At 30.0% G+C, this 17,795-nt stretch overlaps 1 protein-coding gene across 2 annotated transcripts in view; it reads right to left on the bottom strand.

Annotated features, from left to right (window-relative positions):
- Nucleotides 1-2,725: 2,725 nt before the first annotated feature.
- LOC107439119 (glucose dehydrogenase [FAD, quinone]) overlaps nt 2,726-17,795 on the bottom strand; it is a 57,401-nt gene continuing 42,331 nt past the window's right edge. For both annotated transcript variants that reach the window (XM_016051609.4, XM_087160945.1), the window contains 3 exons: nt 8,360-8,537; nt 5,153-5,375; nt 2,726-3,008 (listed from right to left, as the gene is read on the bottom strand). In XM_016051609.4, coding sequence (XP_015907095.2) covers nt 2,867-3,008; nt 5,153-5,375; nt 8,360-8,537 — 543 coding nt within the window. In that variant the 3' untranslated portion in view covers nt 2,726-2,866. The remainder of the gene's footprint in view (nt 3,009-5,152; nt 5,376-8,359; nt 8,538-17,795) is intronic.

Here is a 17,795-nt window from a genome sequence, read left to right as displayed (position 1 = left end):
AAAATAACCAGCGGTACTATTTTACACAAATATAGCGAAATAAGGTATAACACTCAAAACATGACTACTGTTCTACCGTAAAGTGCTCGACTTCGCGTGCAGGTCGTTGGACTCCGAAGCGGGAGTGCTATCCCCTCTGCAGAGGATCAAAATTGTGATGGCATGTCTTCGGATCATCCTCAGGGATCTTTCCCAGACCGTTGCCAATAGCCCATTGTGCAGCTCTAGTGCGACGTAAATGAACTACAACAACTACAAAACATAACTAACCTTACACTTTATTTATGCTGTGATATTAATTTTGTTAAATTTGTTTGAGGCTCATAATCTGTTCGAATTTATAAATTAATAAAAACACTTATGAATGTTAAAATTACGTGTAAATTTTATACACAAATTCCAATAATAAAACTTCCTAGATTATCAAGCTTGTTCACACATCGCCTCGTAAGCATAACATAAGCAGACGGATACACCGGAAGTTTACTAATTTCTTCCGGTTTTAGGAAACTTGTTATTGTTTGCATTCAGATCTGCACTCAGAAGTCGATAAAGAATTAAAGCGCTTCCGATGAACCATGAAGACACTTACTGAAAAAGAAAAATTAAAAACAAAATGAATTGCGAACATTTTGGTTCATATTAAAGGTGAACCATTCAGAATGCTACGTTAAAATAAATCACTTTCATGCTACGTTCATTTATTTTTTATTACATCAATGAGTTTCAAATGGTTTTAAATTTTTATTGTTAAATTTCCGTTACTTCTACACTTTTTGTATGAAATGATGCCATAAATTTTTAGAAAGAATATTAATGATTTTTACTTTATCTCCTTTATTATTAAAATCAAAATATTTTCGTATTATTGCTTTCAGAAACTATTTTTCAAAGAAAATGGTCTCAATATTTCGTAATTCATATTTAAGAAAAATGTAGGAAATAAAACATAAAAATGTTTTTTTATTTTATTTTTTTTATTTTTTTTATTTTTTTTTTTATTGATCATTGTTACTAATGATTTAGGTAAAATCCATTTCTTCACACAATGCAAATTGTGTTGATGTTTCTCATATTTTGTGCCTACAGACTGAAGGAGAAAATTCTTGATCCGTCTTATTTTAATAAACATAAGTTTTTTTCTTCTTTTTTTCGAGGTAGTTGATCAGTAGATCGAAAAGCGAATGAAGGTTAAAACAGAAATATTTATATCATATCACTAAGTTGAAGGAAGGGAATCAAGGATCAACTGAATAATCCACTGTTAAACTTTTACACAAAAATTTTATTAAACATATTTTTTTTTTTTTGTATTAATTTAGGTCCAAATAAGTAAAAAATATAACATTTTGCATTTTAGTATTTAATGGTTATGGAATACACCAATGTCTTTTTCTGTGTTAAAGAAAAAATCTTCCAAAAATGGGCATTTTCAAGCAATAATTTTTCAAATTTGCTTTAATTTATAAAATTAATTATTAATAAATGTTTGAGCATGAATGAGAATGAGGAAAAATAGTTTTTCAAACTACTTTTTATGGATTTTATAATTTAGAACAAATACAATTTTGATAATCTCCCATATTTTTTCGTAACTATTAGACTGTTTTTTAATAATTTAAAAAGATCAAAATTAATTTTTGCCAATAATTAGACCGTCAGAAAAATATAAATAAAAGGGACACCGGTGTCCCATCTGTGTCAAAGGGTATTAATTTTTTCAAATTTCTCTTCAATGCTCAAGCAAATGACAAGGAATTTGACAAAATTCTTTCATTTTCTCCTCATCGACAGCCATTTTTTACATGGTTGCTAAGCTATGGATATTGAAAAGAAATTTACCCTATAACATCGTAACTTATAATCTTTTTTGAAGTGCATTTACACTGCTACATCTTTCGCAAAAATTCCAAGTTCAAAGCAATTGATTGTTTTCTGCTTCTCATATATCAGTATCGTAACATGTAACAACATGCTAAAAATAATGTGATTATTTTTGACGCATACCGAGTGTTAACATTTTCAGGCGTATCAAATTTTGACTGTAAATTTTAGATAGACAGCATGTTAGCCACTGTTACCGTATATGTAATTCTCAGTAAACAGATATACTACTTAACTCTATGTTCATTAAAAAATAACGGCTGTTGAAAATGGAGCATTTGCTAAAAAAACCTTTAGTAGCAAATATTTTTACATTTTTTAGTGGTAACCACTAAAAAATGTAAAAATATATAAAAATGTAAAAATTTCAGGGAATGTAAGTCACTGCGCTGGAAACGGTTAATAAATGGCCGATATTTTAAAAAGTCAAAAAATAAATAAAAAAATTGAAGATATAAATATGTGATTTATTGCGTTCTTCTTAAGAAACCAGATAATTCGCTCTGGACAAATCTCATTAATAGTTTAAATGTTTATCAACAGATGGCGCTGTTGAATGTGAGAAATTCTGAAGCATTTTTTACTGTTGTGTCGTTGATAATATCAATTGAAATATTTATATGTTTTTGATTGGTTTTTGTCCTCACAATCTGCTGCTGTTGCAAATAGAGGAAATATTGTTTTATAACTTTTCTCAGTTAGCAGCGCTATCTATAGATGAAGTAGGTAAGTAATTTATAAACTTGGTTTGAATAAAATGGTTGAATGCAAAATAAATTTCTCTTTACATAAGAAAAATATTTACCTTAAACTAAGAAACGATAACAAGGAAAATAAGAAGTCCTTAAAACAAAAACAAAAAGCATGCATTTTTATTACAAGTATTTTTCATATTCACTGATTAATATAAAACATTATTTATTTCCTTTAAAATTATTTCAATTAATATTTCGAGTTAGACAGAAAACACATAAGACAACATTTAATTTTTGCAGTTGACGCTTGATAATATCATATCCGACGCTTTCTCAGCAATCATGATTGTTGGAATATTGGTGTTACCAGTTGTGATTGTTGGCATAACAGATGAGTCAACCACTCGAAGATTTTTTATCCCCTTGACTCTGAAATAAAATGTGAACAAATTTTAAAAAAAAAAACATATTGATCAAAGAGAGGAAACGTGCCTAATATACGATAGTTCCCAAATATAGGACACCCCAATGTAGTCGAAGAAGACGATGGATTCTGTCAGAAGTAATTTATAGTTTGTCTGAAGTAAGAACTCCCCTATCCATTCGTCTGGACCCAGGGCGGTGACTATGGTAACGAGGTATAACTATTTCAAGCAGGAGTGTGGGGTCATTGTTTAGGACAGGTTTTGGCTCGAGTCGGCGAGAGAAAGGGAATATTTTTCTTTGGTCTATTGTGTCAGCCCTAGAGCGAAGAGAAGCTACCCTCCCTGAAATGTGCCATTCTTGTTTCCATAGCAGCAGACGGCCTCAGACTTTGTGGCGGAGAGGGGTCTTACCATAGACAAACTATAAAATGCATGTGTGCAGTTATGGGAAGACTACAATGGAAAAGCCAGACGTCTACTATTGGTTGTGTATCACGTATTTCGTCGTAACTTGAGAACTTTTTTTAAGCGAAGCCCAAGTTTGAACTCCTTAATGTTAATTTTACATTTCGCGTATTTCGTAATATCTCGAGAACTTAAGCGAAATTTTAAGCGAACATAAAATTTGAGTGAAATCGGTCGAATAGTTCCTGAGAAATCAAACTTTTTAAAATGCTTCTCCTTTAAAATTCAATTTCTCTTGAACTAGTCGCCCAATTTCGTTCAAATTTTGAATATTGTCATTTGAAATTACGTTCTTTATAATTATGAAAAAAATTGTACAGTATACGATTCGAAAGTTATCGACATTTTATCAAATAAATTAATTTAAAAAAATTAAAATAATTATTAAATTTTTTTTTAACATGAATTGTCTATGGAAAAACTAATTTTATAATTTTGTGCAAAAATTTTTGCGAGAAGCTTAAGATTTCGTGTTATAGCTAAATACGCAATAAGTAACTCCCTAACTTTTGACTGCTCTTCTGTATAAACTATTGGGATCCTATATTTCTGATTGCTTACCCCTCAAAATTTGAGGGTCGAGAATCCATCGGAGAAAAAAAAAATGCATGTTTATTCAGAGAAAGTATGTTTTTGACTTTTGAGTCGGATTTCGTTACTTTAAATATAGTCTGCTCTAATTAATCAGTATATTAAAAGTTGTGCCTTTGAATCACAAACATTGAATCTTGGTACGTAATTATCCAACCAATCAAAAGTTATTCAAGGCGTTTCTTTTTTGCGTACTGTATATAAATCTTCATCTACGTAGTAAAAAATTACAAATTTCGAAAGGGATTTTGTTGAATAGTTGTCAAGAAATAAAAATTTAAACATACGACTTGTATGAGATGGCGAAATGCGCAAAAAATGAAATAAATTAAAATCAATGGGCAGTAATTTTTTGCGACTTTCTTTCTTGCCTAATCTATTGCGATTATATTTTCCAAATTGGCGTGCTAGTCACCAAAGCCTAAAGCTACGATAAAACAGTTATTTTTCATCATATTTGAATGCAATTTTCGACATTAATTACTAGAAAACGTCACGTTAAGATGATTGGTTAAATGAAGATACCACTTCAAAAGCTCACCAGAAGGAGTTTTTGTAATAGGAAAACACTCCAAGCAGCGTATAATGACATTTCTAGCCAGGGGATGCAGTGCTGGATAATGAGCCGGTTTTACGAAGACTTATGATTAAGGCTTATGATGAACCCTACTTTCTAAGTAGGTATTAGAAAACAGAATAAAAATTTAGCAAGACAAATATAAAGCACTTGCCTCCCAATGAGGTGCCCGGATTTAAATCCCAGCAATGGCTAGTAGAAGCGAATTTCACACCAGTGCTGACGCAAAATATTCTCAATGGGGATCACGGGTTAGAGAGTCCCGTTACCGAACTGTGGTGAATTTTCATGGTTTTTTCTCTCCACGTACCGCAAATGTGGGTTAGTTTCACCAAGAAGCGTCCACGAAAGCAAATTTCTCAAAATACTTGATTCAGGAGTTACAGTATCTTCTGGATTGGGTTCAAAATTACAAGGCTACGGAGTTGAACATTAGTAGTCGTAAACTCAAAATTGCGTCGGCTGTTAAACGATGGTTATAAAATAAAATATGAGATCATGTGTTTTAGATTTACCTTAACTCTGGATCCACTACACTCATGTTATCTCTGGGATCACCCATCTTTGCAGTTCCAGCATAATGGTAGTAAGTAATAGGTACTGTAATCACTTGACACCTGTAATACTCATCTTCATTGCCAGCGTATTCTTCACATCCGGGATAGAGAGTATCAAACCTCTTAGTGCCGATTTCTTTCATTGGACGCGTGTCTGCAAATCTCCTGCAGTCTTTTAGTGCTAAAAATCAGCCGAAAAGTGAAGAAAAAAAAGTTTAAATATTTGAGTTACTTATAAAAGTAGAGAGGTGTGGCATTTTCATGTAGCATCACACACATTCATATCCGTATGTTTTGCACAAGCCCAGTAATGAATTGTTCGGTAGTAATTGACCTCGCCAGAACTTACACGCGTGAATGTGCGGCTTGAGAAAATGCTATATTCCGTTGCAAATTAAGAAAAGATATGTGGTATAGGATTTAAGTAATCATCCGTGACTGCATATAGTTCCGTTTTATTTCGTTATCAAATTATACAAATATGCTCTCAAAAAGAATCTAAAAACCTTAAAAAGTTAAGTAATTCAGACAGAATTTTAATACGTGCTATCTTTTACAAAATATACATCATCGAATTATTAATAAAAAGTTTATAGTTTCGTAGTCATACTGGAATCCTAGACATGGCGACATATTTCGATAAACAAGGAGAACAATGGATTTGATTGGACAGCTAAAAATGGCGCGTCTTATGCTGACATGCCCTTAGCAAATCACGTGCGTGATAAATAATTTTAACTTTATTTCAATGTAGAAGAAAGTCGTCTGCAAGAAACGATATTTATTATTCTTTCATCAGTTTCTTTAAATGAGAGTTGGCGATGTTGATATTCGTTCTTACTGGGAGCCTGGCATTCATTTGGAGTACACTTATATATATGCAAACAGGGTCTCGCCATAGGGATATTGGTTTTTCTTTATAGTGCAGACCAAGTTAAAGAATTTGAAGCACTATTAGGAACAAAGTTGTAAAGTGTGCCAAGCGCCATTTGATTTATTTATTCCTCTAAACTAAAGTAATTGATCCCATTAGCTATCATTAATTAAAAGAAAAGTTTAAAGAAGGATTTTGGATGCAGAGAGCATCGATGGTGCGTGAAAGTTTAGATACTGTAATGAGATGTACAGGGTGTTTAGAGAGGCAGACATTATCAAAAATATTAAAATTCATGGAATTTGCTGGACACATCTGCAGCATAAAACTATTCTCTTTAACGTCCTGAGTCTTCAATTTCGAAGTAATTGGTACCAGGAATGTAGTGGATTGCTTGTATTCAAATTTACGATACATATTGTTTTGCTGCTCAAAAACAATATTGCTTAAAATTAAGGTATTTAGATAAAGGTACGGGGAATACAATAATATCAAAAGACAATTAACATTCAATAACTAGTCTGAGAATGGTAAACTGGTTGTAAAGAAATACTATATAGACTGCTTTGCAACCTGCAGAAATACTAAACTGAGTTGAAATCTGGTAAACTGAAAAGATAATTTTTAATTATGAACTAAACTGAACTTCTTTTTTTCCCTTCGAAATTCCAATTTGTTCGAAAGTTATTGTAATTTAAGTGCTTTTTCGCAATTTTTTCTAACGTTTTTGTTTTAAAATTATTTATCGATTTTCTTGAATTTTTTTTTTTATCTGTCCCGAGATCTTGATCTCATGAGCTCGTGCTTAAGCTGATGTGAAAAAAAAGTGACAGAGGGAAATTGAATGGTTTTGTGCATCAATCTTAATATTTACATTGAAATTTTTCTCAATATAAAATATTTAATTAATGAAAGATAAAATCCTTTACTATTTTGAATTCTATAATGATATAAAATTCAAAGGTGTCGTTATGTACCGTTAAGGAGTAAAATAAGTTCTCATAAATTTCTTCTTACTCTGTCGCACATTCTATGTTCCTAAATTTACTTATTTTTTTCAAGTACAGTTGATTATTGTTTAAAACTATTCAAAATCGTTCATTATTACATTAAGAAATTAATTCTAAGATTCTAATAAATCTATATTTTCATTAACAAAATTATCCTTATTTTAATATAAACTTTTAAGGATAATAAAACAATGATGAATGCGCAGCAATGAGGAGGATTAGAAACGGTGGGAGGTGAGGGATGAACCTTTCAGTAGATTAAAAAATATAGCTTTAGTAGTGTAATTTAGTACAATTTAAGTTGATAAGGCAAAGAAAGAAGAAGAAGTTCAGCTCTCAGAATACGCAACTAACGAGGGGAATTGCTTGGTTCGGTATGCTATGCCAGAAAAACAACTTACAGGGTGAGCAACATACTCGGATTTAACAGAGCATCATATGAACTAACATCCAGCGCATGCGCATAAGAAGCAAAGTGACTGCCAGAAGGTATAGTTTGTCTAAACTAAGAACTCTTCTCGCCGCAAAGTCTGAGGTCGTCTGGTGCTATGGAAACAAGAATGGCGCATTTTAAGGAGGGTGGCTTCACTTTAGGACTAACACAATAGACCGAAGAGATTTCTTTTTTCCTGCCGAAACCACTCCAAAACACTGACCCCGCACCCCTACTTGAAATAGTCATACCTCGTTACCATAGTCATCGCCACAGGTACAGACGAATGTCTGGAGGAGTTCTTATTTTAGATAAACTATACGTCACCTGTGAACCAGTTGTTTGGCAACTCTATTTGTATGGTTGGGTACGCTACCAGTCGCATCGCTATTTTATTTTTTCTTTCTTTGTCAAACTGTGTTAGCAGATTTAATCGATATGAATGACATTAGTGTATTCTCAAAGCCATATCATTATTAACAGTACAATACCGTTTATCAATAATGTAAATTGCTGAACAAACCAGTAATAAATAAAAAGAGAAATGTTTTCTTTTTCTCCACAACCCCAGTAGTGGTTGGGAGGAGAGGAGGGTGGACACCAGTTTCAAGAACTTCTACTGCGTGTCCGTAAATGTTGTTTTTCCTTAATACACAGGGACCACACCAAAACTTGAAAGGCTGGTTTACATTATGCCTACGGAAGCTAGCCTTCTTCCTCTATGTATATTGTTTGCGTAAGGCATTTAAACTTTTCTCCACATTTTCAGTAGAAATTATTAGGTTTGGCAATATTTTGTAGAAAAAATTAAAAATCAAATTATATGTTTTTAGATCCCCGAATCTTACCTTCAACAATGTCATGAACATCAGATGGATCTTCAAAATAATTTGGATCTATGAGAGGAGGGTCTTCTGGATCAGCTGATTTCAGAGTTATAGTCCCTCGGCTACCTGGATGCATAAGATGAACAAGACATCCAAGATAGGGAGTAAAAGTGTATTTTGAATATACTTGAGAAAACACCTAGAAACAATGATTTTATAAGATTTCAGCTATAGTCCATAGTTTAAATAGGCCTTTCACAATTGATTTTCTATTCCTTTAAAAAAAAATTCTTCGATTTGAATCTCAAATCGCTCAATATATTAAAACTACACGATTGTTTGAAATCAAGGTGATCACAAACACTCAAAATAAGAGATTCTCTGATTCCCTAAGAGTAAGAAATTTTTCACTGATTTAATCGAATTTTCCCGATTTTTTGAAACTCTGGCATAGATTTATTTTCTAAATTTTTTGTTATGCCTTATTTTTATGCTTGAAACGCATTACAAAACACTTATATTTGCTATTAGAGCTGAAAATAAATATTTTTTTTTTCAAAAAAAGAAAATAATAATAATAATATTACAAGACCAATTATTTTGTTGATATAATTATTGGACTCTCAGATTTTTCAAACTGAAATTAATTCATTTCTCTAGACTTTTAAAGGATTTCAGTGGAATTCCCTGCTATTATCTCACTTTTTTTCCAGATTGTTAAACTTTTCCAGACTATTCCCTGATTTCCTTGCTTTTGGCCACTCTCAACTTACATTTCTCCAATTTGCAAAGCTGCTCGCTTTAGAAATAACACGAAGTTTAATCATCGTTTTAGTTCATGTGCTCATAATTTAGCAAATCAAATGAGCTCATTCATACAGGTATGTTTCCTCCTTTAGAAGGTTAATCTATTTAAGAGAATTCTGTCTTTTTTTAGACTAGAATTGTGCAGGGCTAAAGAGAATAGAAGGGCTAGTTCACTCCGCTCTTAGAGCTGAAGCTACGATTTCCCTCCTCATGACGTCACGCTGCACACAGATCTCGGAAGATCTCACGCAAAGATATTATGATAACTTTGCATCTTTCTCTTTGTAAAAATAAGTTAAGACTTTTTCTGGTTATTAGCTTTCAAACTTTACGTAATTAACACATTATTTCCATTCATAAACATAGTTTAAAAAAGCTTTCTTGGCCATTATATTAAAAAAATACCATTTTAAACTTATAAAAATGTTTTACTAGTTGGCGAAAATGACACTATAAATACTTTATTTTAAACAGTTCAGTTTTAACTTTAATTATTAAGAAAAATGAAAGCATATATCTACACTTTTTTGTCTACATATTCTTTTATAACAATAAGTTGAGTTAAATTAAGAATCCCCGATTTTTAAATATGCCGTTAACAGCAATTTGTTCATACTTAATCGTAAGGAGACATCAACCTTAAACGCTAATTACTGAAACAAAATAATAATTTAGGTTCATAATGACATTAGAAATTTTACGATTGTTATGATGACATAAGAGACATATGAAAAAGGGGGGGGGAATAATAAGTAGAAAAATAACAAACAGTTTTAAAAAAAAGGGATGACATTTAATTTAAAATTTAATTTAAAGTTCTTTTAAATTAAATTTCATCCTTTTTTTTTCTTTTTAAACTGTTGTTTGTGATTTTTCTACTTATTATTTCCCCCCCCCCCTTTTTTTCATATGTCTATAATTTTTCTTTGTTTTATCTTCATTTTGAACTTTTATACATATATATATATATATATATATATATATATATATATATATATATATATATATATATATATATATATATATATATATATATATATATATATATATATATATATATATATATATATATATATATATATATATATATATATTTTACGGACGGGGAGTGTCGATGAAGCTTCAAAGCAGTCTAGGGTTGCATTTTAAAGCTTTTATTATGACAAAAAACACTTAAATGGCAGTACAAAATAATTAGAGCTGGAACATCTTAATGAGCTCGCTCCCCGTAGCCGTTCAGTGAGAGGATGTAAGGGAGTCTCCTTACTTACAGGTGGCGCTAGGGTGGCGATGCAACACTCTGTTATCCTGACTTAGTCGGTCTCCGACTAATTGCTTTAAAGGTAAATATTAAACATTAAAGGTAATAAACATAAAATATTGATGACAGAAATATTTTGACAATTCAATTGAAATATAAAACAATAAATTTATGAAAATTTAAATCTTAACTAATCTTAAATAAGTTATAAAAAGATATTTTCAAATATATAATCCACAAATTCTTTTATCTCACTTCTGAAAAATACGATCAATATGAATATTTTGATCATTAAAATAGAAATTTGTCATCAATATCAGTTAAATATGTTCAATTAATATTTGATTTATGCAATAAAATCCAAAATGAAAATAAAAAAAATTTTAAAAAAAATCGAAAGTCTGTGTAAAAGTTCTTGCACAGTTAAAAAGTTCATATAAAAAAAAGGAAAAAAAGTTTATGGATCTTCCCATGGTTTCATTAAGTCCGCTGATGTGGATGTGACAGTTGGTCCTTCTCCTATACCGATCTTGTGAACATCATATCTATCGTTGGGTCTAATTTTTGTCACTGTGTATGGACCGAAAAATTTTGGTCGAAGTTACAAACCTGTCCCAAATCGGGTTCGTTTGATGGCAACTCTGTCGTGGAGCTTATACTTCGTTGCTGTCTTTCGTCTAGTATTATAATTGTGCTTGGTTTTTTCTTGCATCTCAAGTATATTGCTTTTTGCTTCTTTTCGCATTTGTTGTTGATTTTCAAGTAAAATATGTATGTGCTCTTCTTCGAGGATTTTCTTGATGTGCAGGTCTTCTTTATTTCTCATCTTAACTCCTGTTAAGAGCTCGAAGGGTGTAAACTTTGTTGTTGAAGAAACAGTGCTGTTGATTACACGTTGGACTGCTGGTACAGTCCGCAAAAAAAAAAACGAATCACCCTGAATAACTTTTGTTCTAATGATCGGATTTTCACGAACTAAGTGTCAATCTTAATGGTTCCTGGGGGTGACCTCAAATATGCTAATTAATTAGTGCTAACTATTAATTAATATACTAAATCAGACACAAAAACGTACTTTCTCTGAATAAACATATAATTTTTTTTACATATTTGGAATCTAGACACTTGAATTAGGGGGTGTAGACAAAATTTTGAAAAAATTGGATCGTAAATTGGGTCGCAATAAAGGTTTATATATTTGGCGATAGTCCAGAAAACCGCCAAAAAAAGTCGCCTGCGCAAATGAATATTTTAAGATAACCCATTGACTAATTCGAAAGAGGAACGCTTAATTTTACTAGGTTGCTAGGCAACCATGCTATGATTGTAAAAAAATTGAAATAATGTTGTGTGATTGCTCAGAGAGGTTTAATTCATTCTTAATAGAAAATATCTCGAAGTTTCTGGGCAATAGACAATTTTTAAGCTGATTTCTGTCTAAAAAGTAAAAAAAAAATATTTTTTAATGTCCTTTGAAAAGAATATTTGAATCGATTTATAAATTATTTATGATTTTCTAAATTTTTAGAATTTAAATACATGAACTTTTTATCTGATATTGTTTAGATTTTGCTGTTTTTGCTAAATTTATTCGAGGATTTCATACTAAAATCAAATTAACATAACTTATTACAGCTATATACAAAATTTTAGGGATAATCATTTTTACAGCTTTAACCCCTAGGGGACGGGTGATTCATGAAAGCATTCGTACAAAATCAGAATCAGGATGTAAATAAATAAATAACGCTAGCTTAAATGCAGGCGTTGCTAATTTCACAGACTTACTTTGCCGTGAATTTAATTATTGTTAGTTTAATCATATATATAATCAATGTTAGTTCAAAGTATAACAAAATAATTTTATTTTGAACTAAGTAATGGTGAATTAAGTAAATCAAACAATTATAACCCCGCCCACAAATAAACTGTTAATGAATTACTTTGATTACCAGTGTTATCTTTTTACCCTGGTTGTTACTGTTTTATGCTGTCACGTATTTGTGACAGTCGGAGCGAAAGGGTTAACCAGTCTTCGAGGCAAAAAATTTTAAAGAAAAAAAAAGTGCTTGAAAAAATAAATGTAGATTATATAGTAATTCTAATGCACATTCAGAAGGTTTTCTGTAATTTACGATATTTTTTTTCGATAACTCAAGGAATTGCTGAATGTGTAGGGGCATTTTAAAGACATTGAAATATGTTATGTTTAAGAATAAAATATTGAAATAATATGTTGCATATTGTATGATTTGTTGTTTATAAAATCGCGTCATTCTGCTAGATATTTAGGTTACATGGTTTTCTTTGGATAAAGATGATTAGCAAATTGCATCCTCGTGTTTCGATGCATTCTGAAACTTACGTTCGCAAATTCACCATTCAATGTCGCTCAGCATATTCTTCAATTACGATAAGCTACATTTACCACCAAATACTGCTACTATGATTATTTATGTTTTCTTATATATATCTGATACACTCCTTTTAAAGAGATCCCTAAAATACAGAAAAACTTAAAAAGATAAAATATTTAATTTCATTAACTCAAAATATCCGGACTCAAAATTTAATTTTTAAGTTAAATATAACTTTTACAATATTGATGCTATTACGTTTTTAAAGACCACATGAATCCTGTGAAAATATTAAAATCCATATGTTTACTTTAACGAGTGTAAAATCCTTATCAAAATAATGATCAAGAACTAAATGTAAAACAGTATAATTGAAGATAAAAAGTCAACTGGCTTCAAAACATATGAAGAGGGGAGGTAAAAGCGTTCAAATATAATCGCCCATTCTCAAGACTACTTTTATTATTATCTATTATTTTTTAAAATCAATGAAGTTTTTATATTTTCGATTCAGTTTCTTGGGATTATCCATTTAGTTACACAACATATTAAATTATTTCACTCGATATTAAAATAAGTTTTGAAAAGTTATACTTTATGTATCGATGCCAAAGTTTATTCTACATATATTTTAGGGTATGCTTTCGGAGTATTTTGATCGAGTTTATTTTTACCCTTATTTGCTTAAAATTATTATATAATCTGCTTAAAATAAATTATTCAAGCTACATGATTTAATGCATTTATAGTATAATAGTAAGCGGGACTTCCATCGCATATTCTTAACCTTAATACCGCTATCATTAAATAAATGGAATAAGCTTAGATAAATAATAAAAGCTAATTTTTTCCCCGTTTTAATTTTCAAGGAATAATATGTTTCGATCAAACAGACTTCATTCTGGAAATAGCGAAATTATTGAGTATGTCCCATAGAGCAATATCATTCTTATCCTCTTTTGACGAAATATAGGAAAAATTAGTTTTCACAGTTTCTGTAAAAAGTATGTTAGCCTTCTTGTCACGTTTTTTTAATTAAAATAAGTTCGGAAATTGCGTATTTTTCATAACATTTTTTTAAAATCAGATGACTCTAAAATTGTCATGGCTTCGGAATCTTCTTGCAAATTTCAATTTTTAGTATTTCCTACTTAACGAAGTAAGGCATTTTCCTGATAACAAATTATACTACAATAATATCTTGGGAATCGTGCTAAAGTAAAAAACTAAACAAAATAGTTTAGTATATTATCAGGAAAAAAATCTACTTGGTATCATAAAGAAAGAGTAAAAGATATAATGAAATAATTAGTGAATCACACGTGATCAGATAATTAAAAATTTAATTTCACAACTAAGATGTTAGGACGACATTTAAGATACTGAGATATTTTAAGACGCTTAAAAATTTGGCTACGTATTCGACAGCTTTTTATGTTCTGTATCTTTATACTCTTTGTAGTGACTTATAAAACATCAAAACTATATTAAATAATCTATGTTGAAGTAACGGGAAACAAAAAAAAAAGACAATCAATAATTTATACTCTTTTTTCAAAAAAAAAATAGTATGCTTAGTAAATAATCAGCTGTTTTGCATTAAATAATTTTAAACAGTGGAATGTTTTTAGTTTCTTAATAAGGTTTTATTCTTAGCTAGCAGACAATAATTCTTTTTTAAGAAAACTTGACTATAATTTAGAAAGGAATTTTACTTTAAAGAAAACCTTAAAATACTAATAAAATTGACTAGTATATTAGTGAAGAAATAATAAACATAAAAGGATAAGGAATAAAATTCTTAAAAATGTCAAAATTTACTTAAATAATTGGTAAAATAGTTCTGCGAAACACTTGTGAAACACTTCCGGAAATTTCTTTTAAGATTAAGACGATATAGGGTAAACCAACCAGTGATGAAACATACCCCAGTAAAGGAACATTTCATAGATATTTTTTAAAAATAAGATTTTAAACGTTTTAATTTAGACTGATTGGTAACAGTAGCTTACTACCTAGCAATAGGAAATCATCTAACAATGCATAGAGTTACCTGGTCTTGGAGTCTTCTCTGGAAAAAGTTTTGAATTTGTTGTTAGTATCTGTTCAACGCCTTGTTTCTTTGACACAATTATAAGGTCAGTGGTGGTAGTTATCAGTTTAAAGAACAAATAATTGCATATAATAATGCTTTTTTTCTCATTGTGAAAAAGATAATTCAAAATATGGTAATTGAAGTTACGTTTTATTTATTTCAAGCATCATAACATTAGCAAGTACTGAGATTAGGGGGTGCTTATTAACTGGATTACCAAACGATGAAAAACCAATGAATAAACAAGTGTTCATTTATTAGGATTTTTTCAAGTTAATGAAAATAAAAGGAAAATTTTAATTTTTCTGTACTTTTAGTCATATTATACATCAAAATTATGTTGAAAGTACAAAAAACAACTTCTAACCAGTGAAGGAACAGGCATGTTTATTTCATTTCAAAATGCAAATTGAATTGTTAAATCTGTTTAAAGAATAATTTATTAATTATTTATTGTTATAAATGTAGTGATAAGTTATTACATCATACCTTAGACACCTTAATAAGCTATGTTTACTGACCAAATATAATAATAAAAGCTTGAATAATTATAATAAAAGCCTTTGTGCTAATAATTAGCTAATTTATTATCTTATTGCGGTCTTTAACGTCCAGACGGAAACTGGTAGGAAAAATCCATTTAAAAACCATCATGCAGGTGAAAAATGGGTGAAGTTTTTTTTAAGGCGACATTCACCGATAACTCAGTGCAATGCGAAGATAATTTCGAAAGGCAAAACTTCCCTTAGAGAATAATATTCGAAATACTGGTTTTAATAATTTTAAATGAATCTTTAGGAGAGAAGTAGCCCTGGCATCCTCTTAGAAAGTGATTGCATTTACAATGCGAACGAAACAAGAGTTGAATACTGCCCTTAAACGGGAAAAATCCTTGGCCCTAAAAATTATAAGGATTTTTATTCTTAAGTACCTAGGAAAGAAAAAGTACCTCCATTGGTAGTTTTTCCTTACTGAGGAATTCTTTGAGATATTACAGAATCAGTCCCTGCTGTATATTTCATTGAAAAAAGCGATTCATGATATGAAACAATGACCGCAGCAACATTTTACAAATATATTGCAAATGCTTCTACACATGGCGAATTAAAAATGCTATCAAATTCCCTATTTTCCTTGTTTTGGATAGGTATAAATCTCATATCAATTTGAAACTGAGCAAGTTATGTTGATCGAAACAAATTTTCTGGTTTAGTTTTCTACCTAATTCAGGGAAATCTCTTGTTAGATCTTAAAAGAATTGTAAAGCTATATATCGAGAAAATTTTACATCCATTTTTAAATAAGATTTTGAGGCATCAACTAATGAAGTTAAAATGCTTTTATGAAATGTGATATTTTTCCATTCGATGTAAAAACGTTGACTTTAACAAATGCATGCAAAACAGACACCAAGAGTTAATGAGCAAGACAACTTATCAACAAAATACATGCTTCGAGAGTAACGATGCACTATTTCTTCAGAAACTTGAGAAGGAAATCTCACAAGTTACATTGCAAATTTTTAAAGGAACATTGACGACAGAAAAGTTTAATCTCCCAAATATCCAATAGCCTGTGCTTTTCTCAATATTGAAGAATTTATTTCAAAAAGAACATTTGGTTAATCAAATTTTGGCACTGAAGCTGATACAACTAACATTGATAATGAAAGTATCTTGGAAACTGATTTTGATATAAGTCCTCTTGAGGCATTGTTAGTTGCAAAAACAATTGGTTCCATAAGTAAATGGTAGTTACTGCTGAAGACTCACTAGATATAAGTCAATGAGAGATGGATTTTACTCAAACTTCGAAACTCCTTTTTCTCATTTATTATCCAGTGAGGAATTCTAGAAATGGTACTGGAAAATCAAAAGATATTTCGAAGATACATTTATATTGGCCAAAAATTTAGAAAAAAGAGGAAGGTTAAATCAAAAGAAAAAAATTACTTTTTTGCATTAACTTCAGAAAAAGAACGAAAATTTAAAGAGATTGAAAGAGCTGAAAAAAAAGTTAAAGCCGAAAATATGACGAAGAGAAAAAAAATACTTAAAAAGATTAAAAAATAGCTTAAAAAAATATGGGGAAAAGAGTAAACAAAAAAGTGATCTAATTATAATACATTATAATAAAAACATCATCGGAATACGCAATGATAAATATTCATAATTTAGAACTGACTATTAAACTGTGAGGAAAAAAAATGAAAAACATTTTTTTTTAAATTATGTATTCAAACATATTTTTCTTTCCATTCCATGACTGAAAAAAAAAAAACATTTTCCACGTTAACTGTGAAAATATGTTGCAATTCCAAAAAAAATCTTTTTTTTACACATTTGTGTGGCCTATGGATTCCTAACGAGCATCAAACATTCTCTAAATTAAGTGTTTATTCACTGGTAAGAACTGTTCCTTCACTTGGTTATCTTGCTACTTATTATTTGAACCACCAAAAGCTTAAAACAATATTATGTAAGTAATTTAATTTTTTTTTACATAATTTGTATTTAATAACAAATATGTCGACACCATCATTTAGCTAAAATTACAAATTTAGAAATTTTTATGATTTTTTCTTAAAGGCAAGCTAAGCTTAAGTGTTCCTTCATTCGTTAATTTACCCTATAAGTTGAGAAATTTACGATGTTGTGAGAGATGCTAAAAAATGTTGACTACGTATTTTTATTATTATTTATAACATATATATTCAAGAAATTGATAAATATATTATTCCAAGTCTATGCTTACGTATGAATATTATTGAAATTGTATCAGTTATTGAAAAGCAAAGGCAAAAAATAAAAAATAATCACATTAAAGAAGCACAATCTGGTGTATAATCATATTCTATCAGAAAATCATATCATATCCTATTTTATAAAACTAGACATTCCTTGAATAAATTGTTTTGTATTCAAAATATTTTATTCA

The sequence above is a fragment of the Parasteatoda tepidariorum genome, chromosome 1 (genome assembly GCF_982258835.1).
Source record: "Parasteatoda tepidariorum strain Cologne lab strain chromosome 1, Ptep-v5.0, whole genome shotgun sequence".
NCBI classification, from domain to species: Eukaryota; Metazoa; Arthropoda; class Arachnida; order Araneae; family Theridiidae; genus Parasteatoda; species Parasteatoda tepidariorum.
The sequence above is the reverse complement of the archived record's forward strand: the minus strand, read 5'-3'. Positions and strand labels throughout refer to the sequence as shown.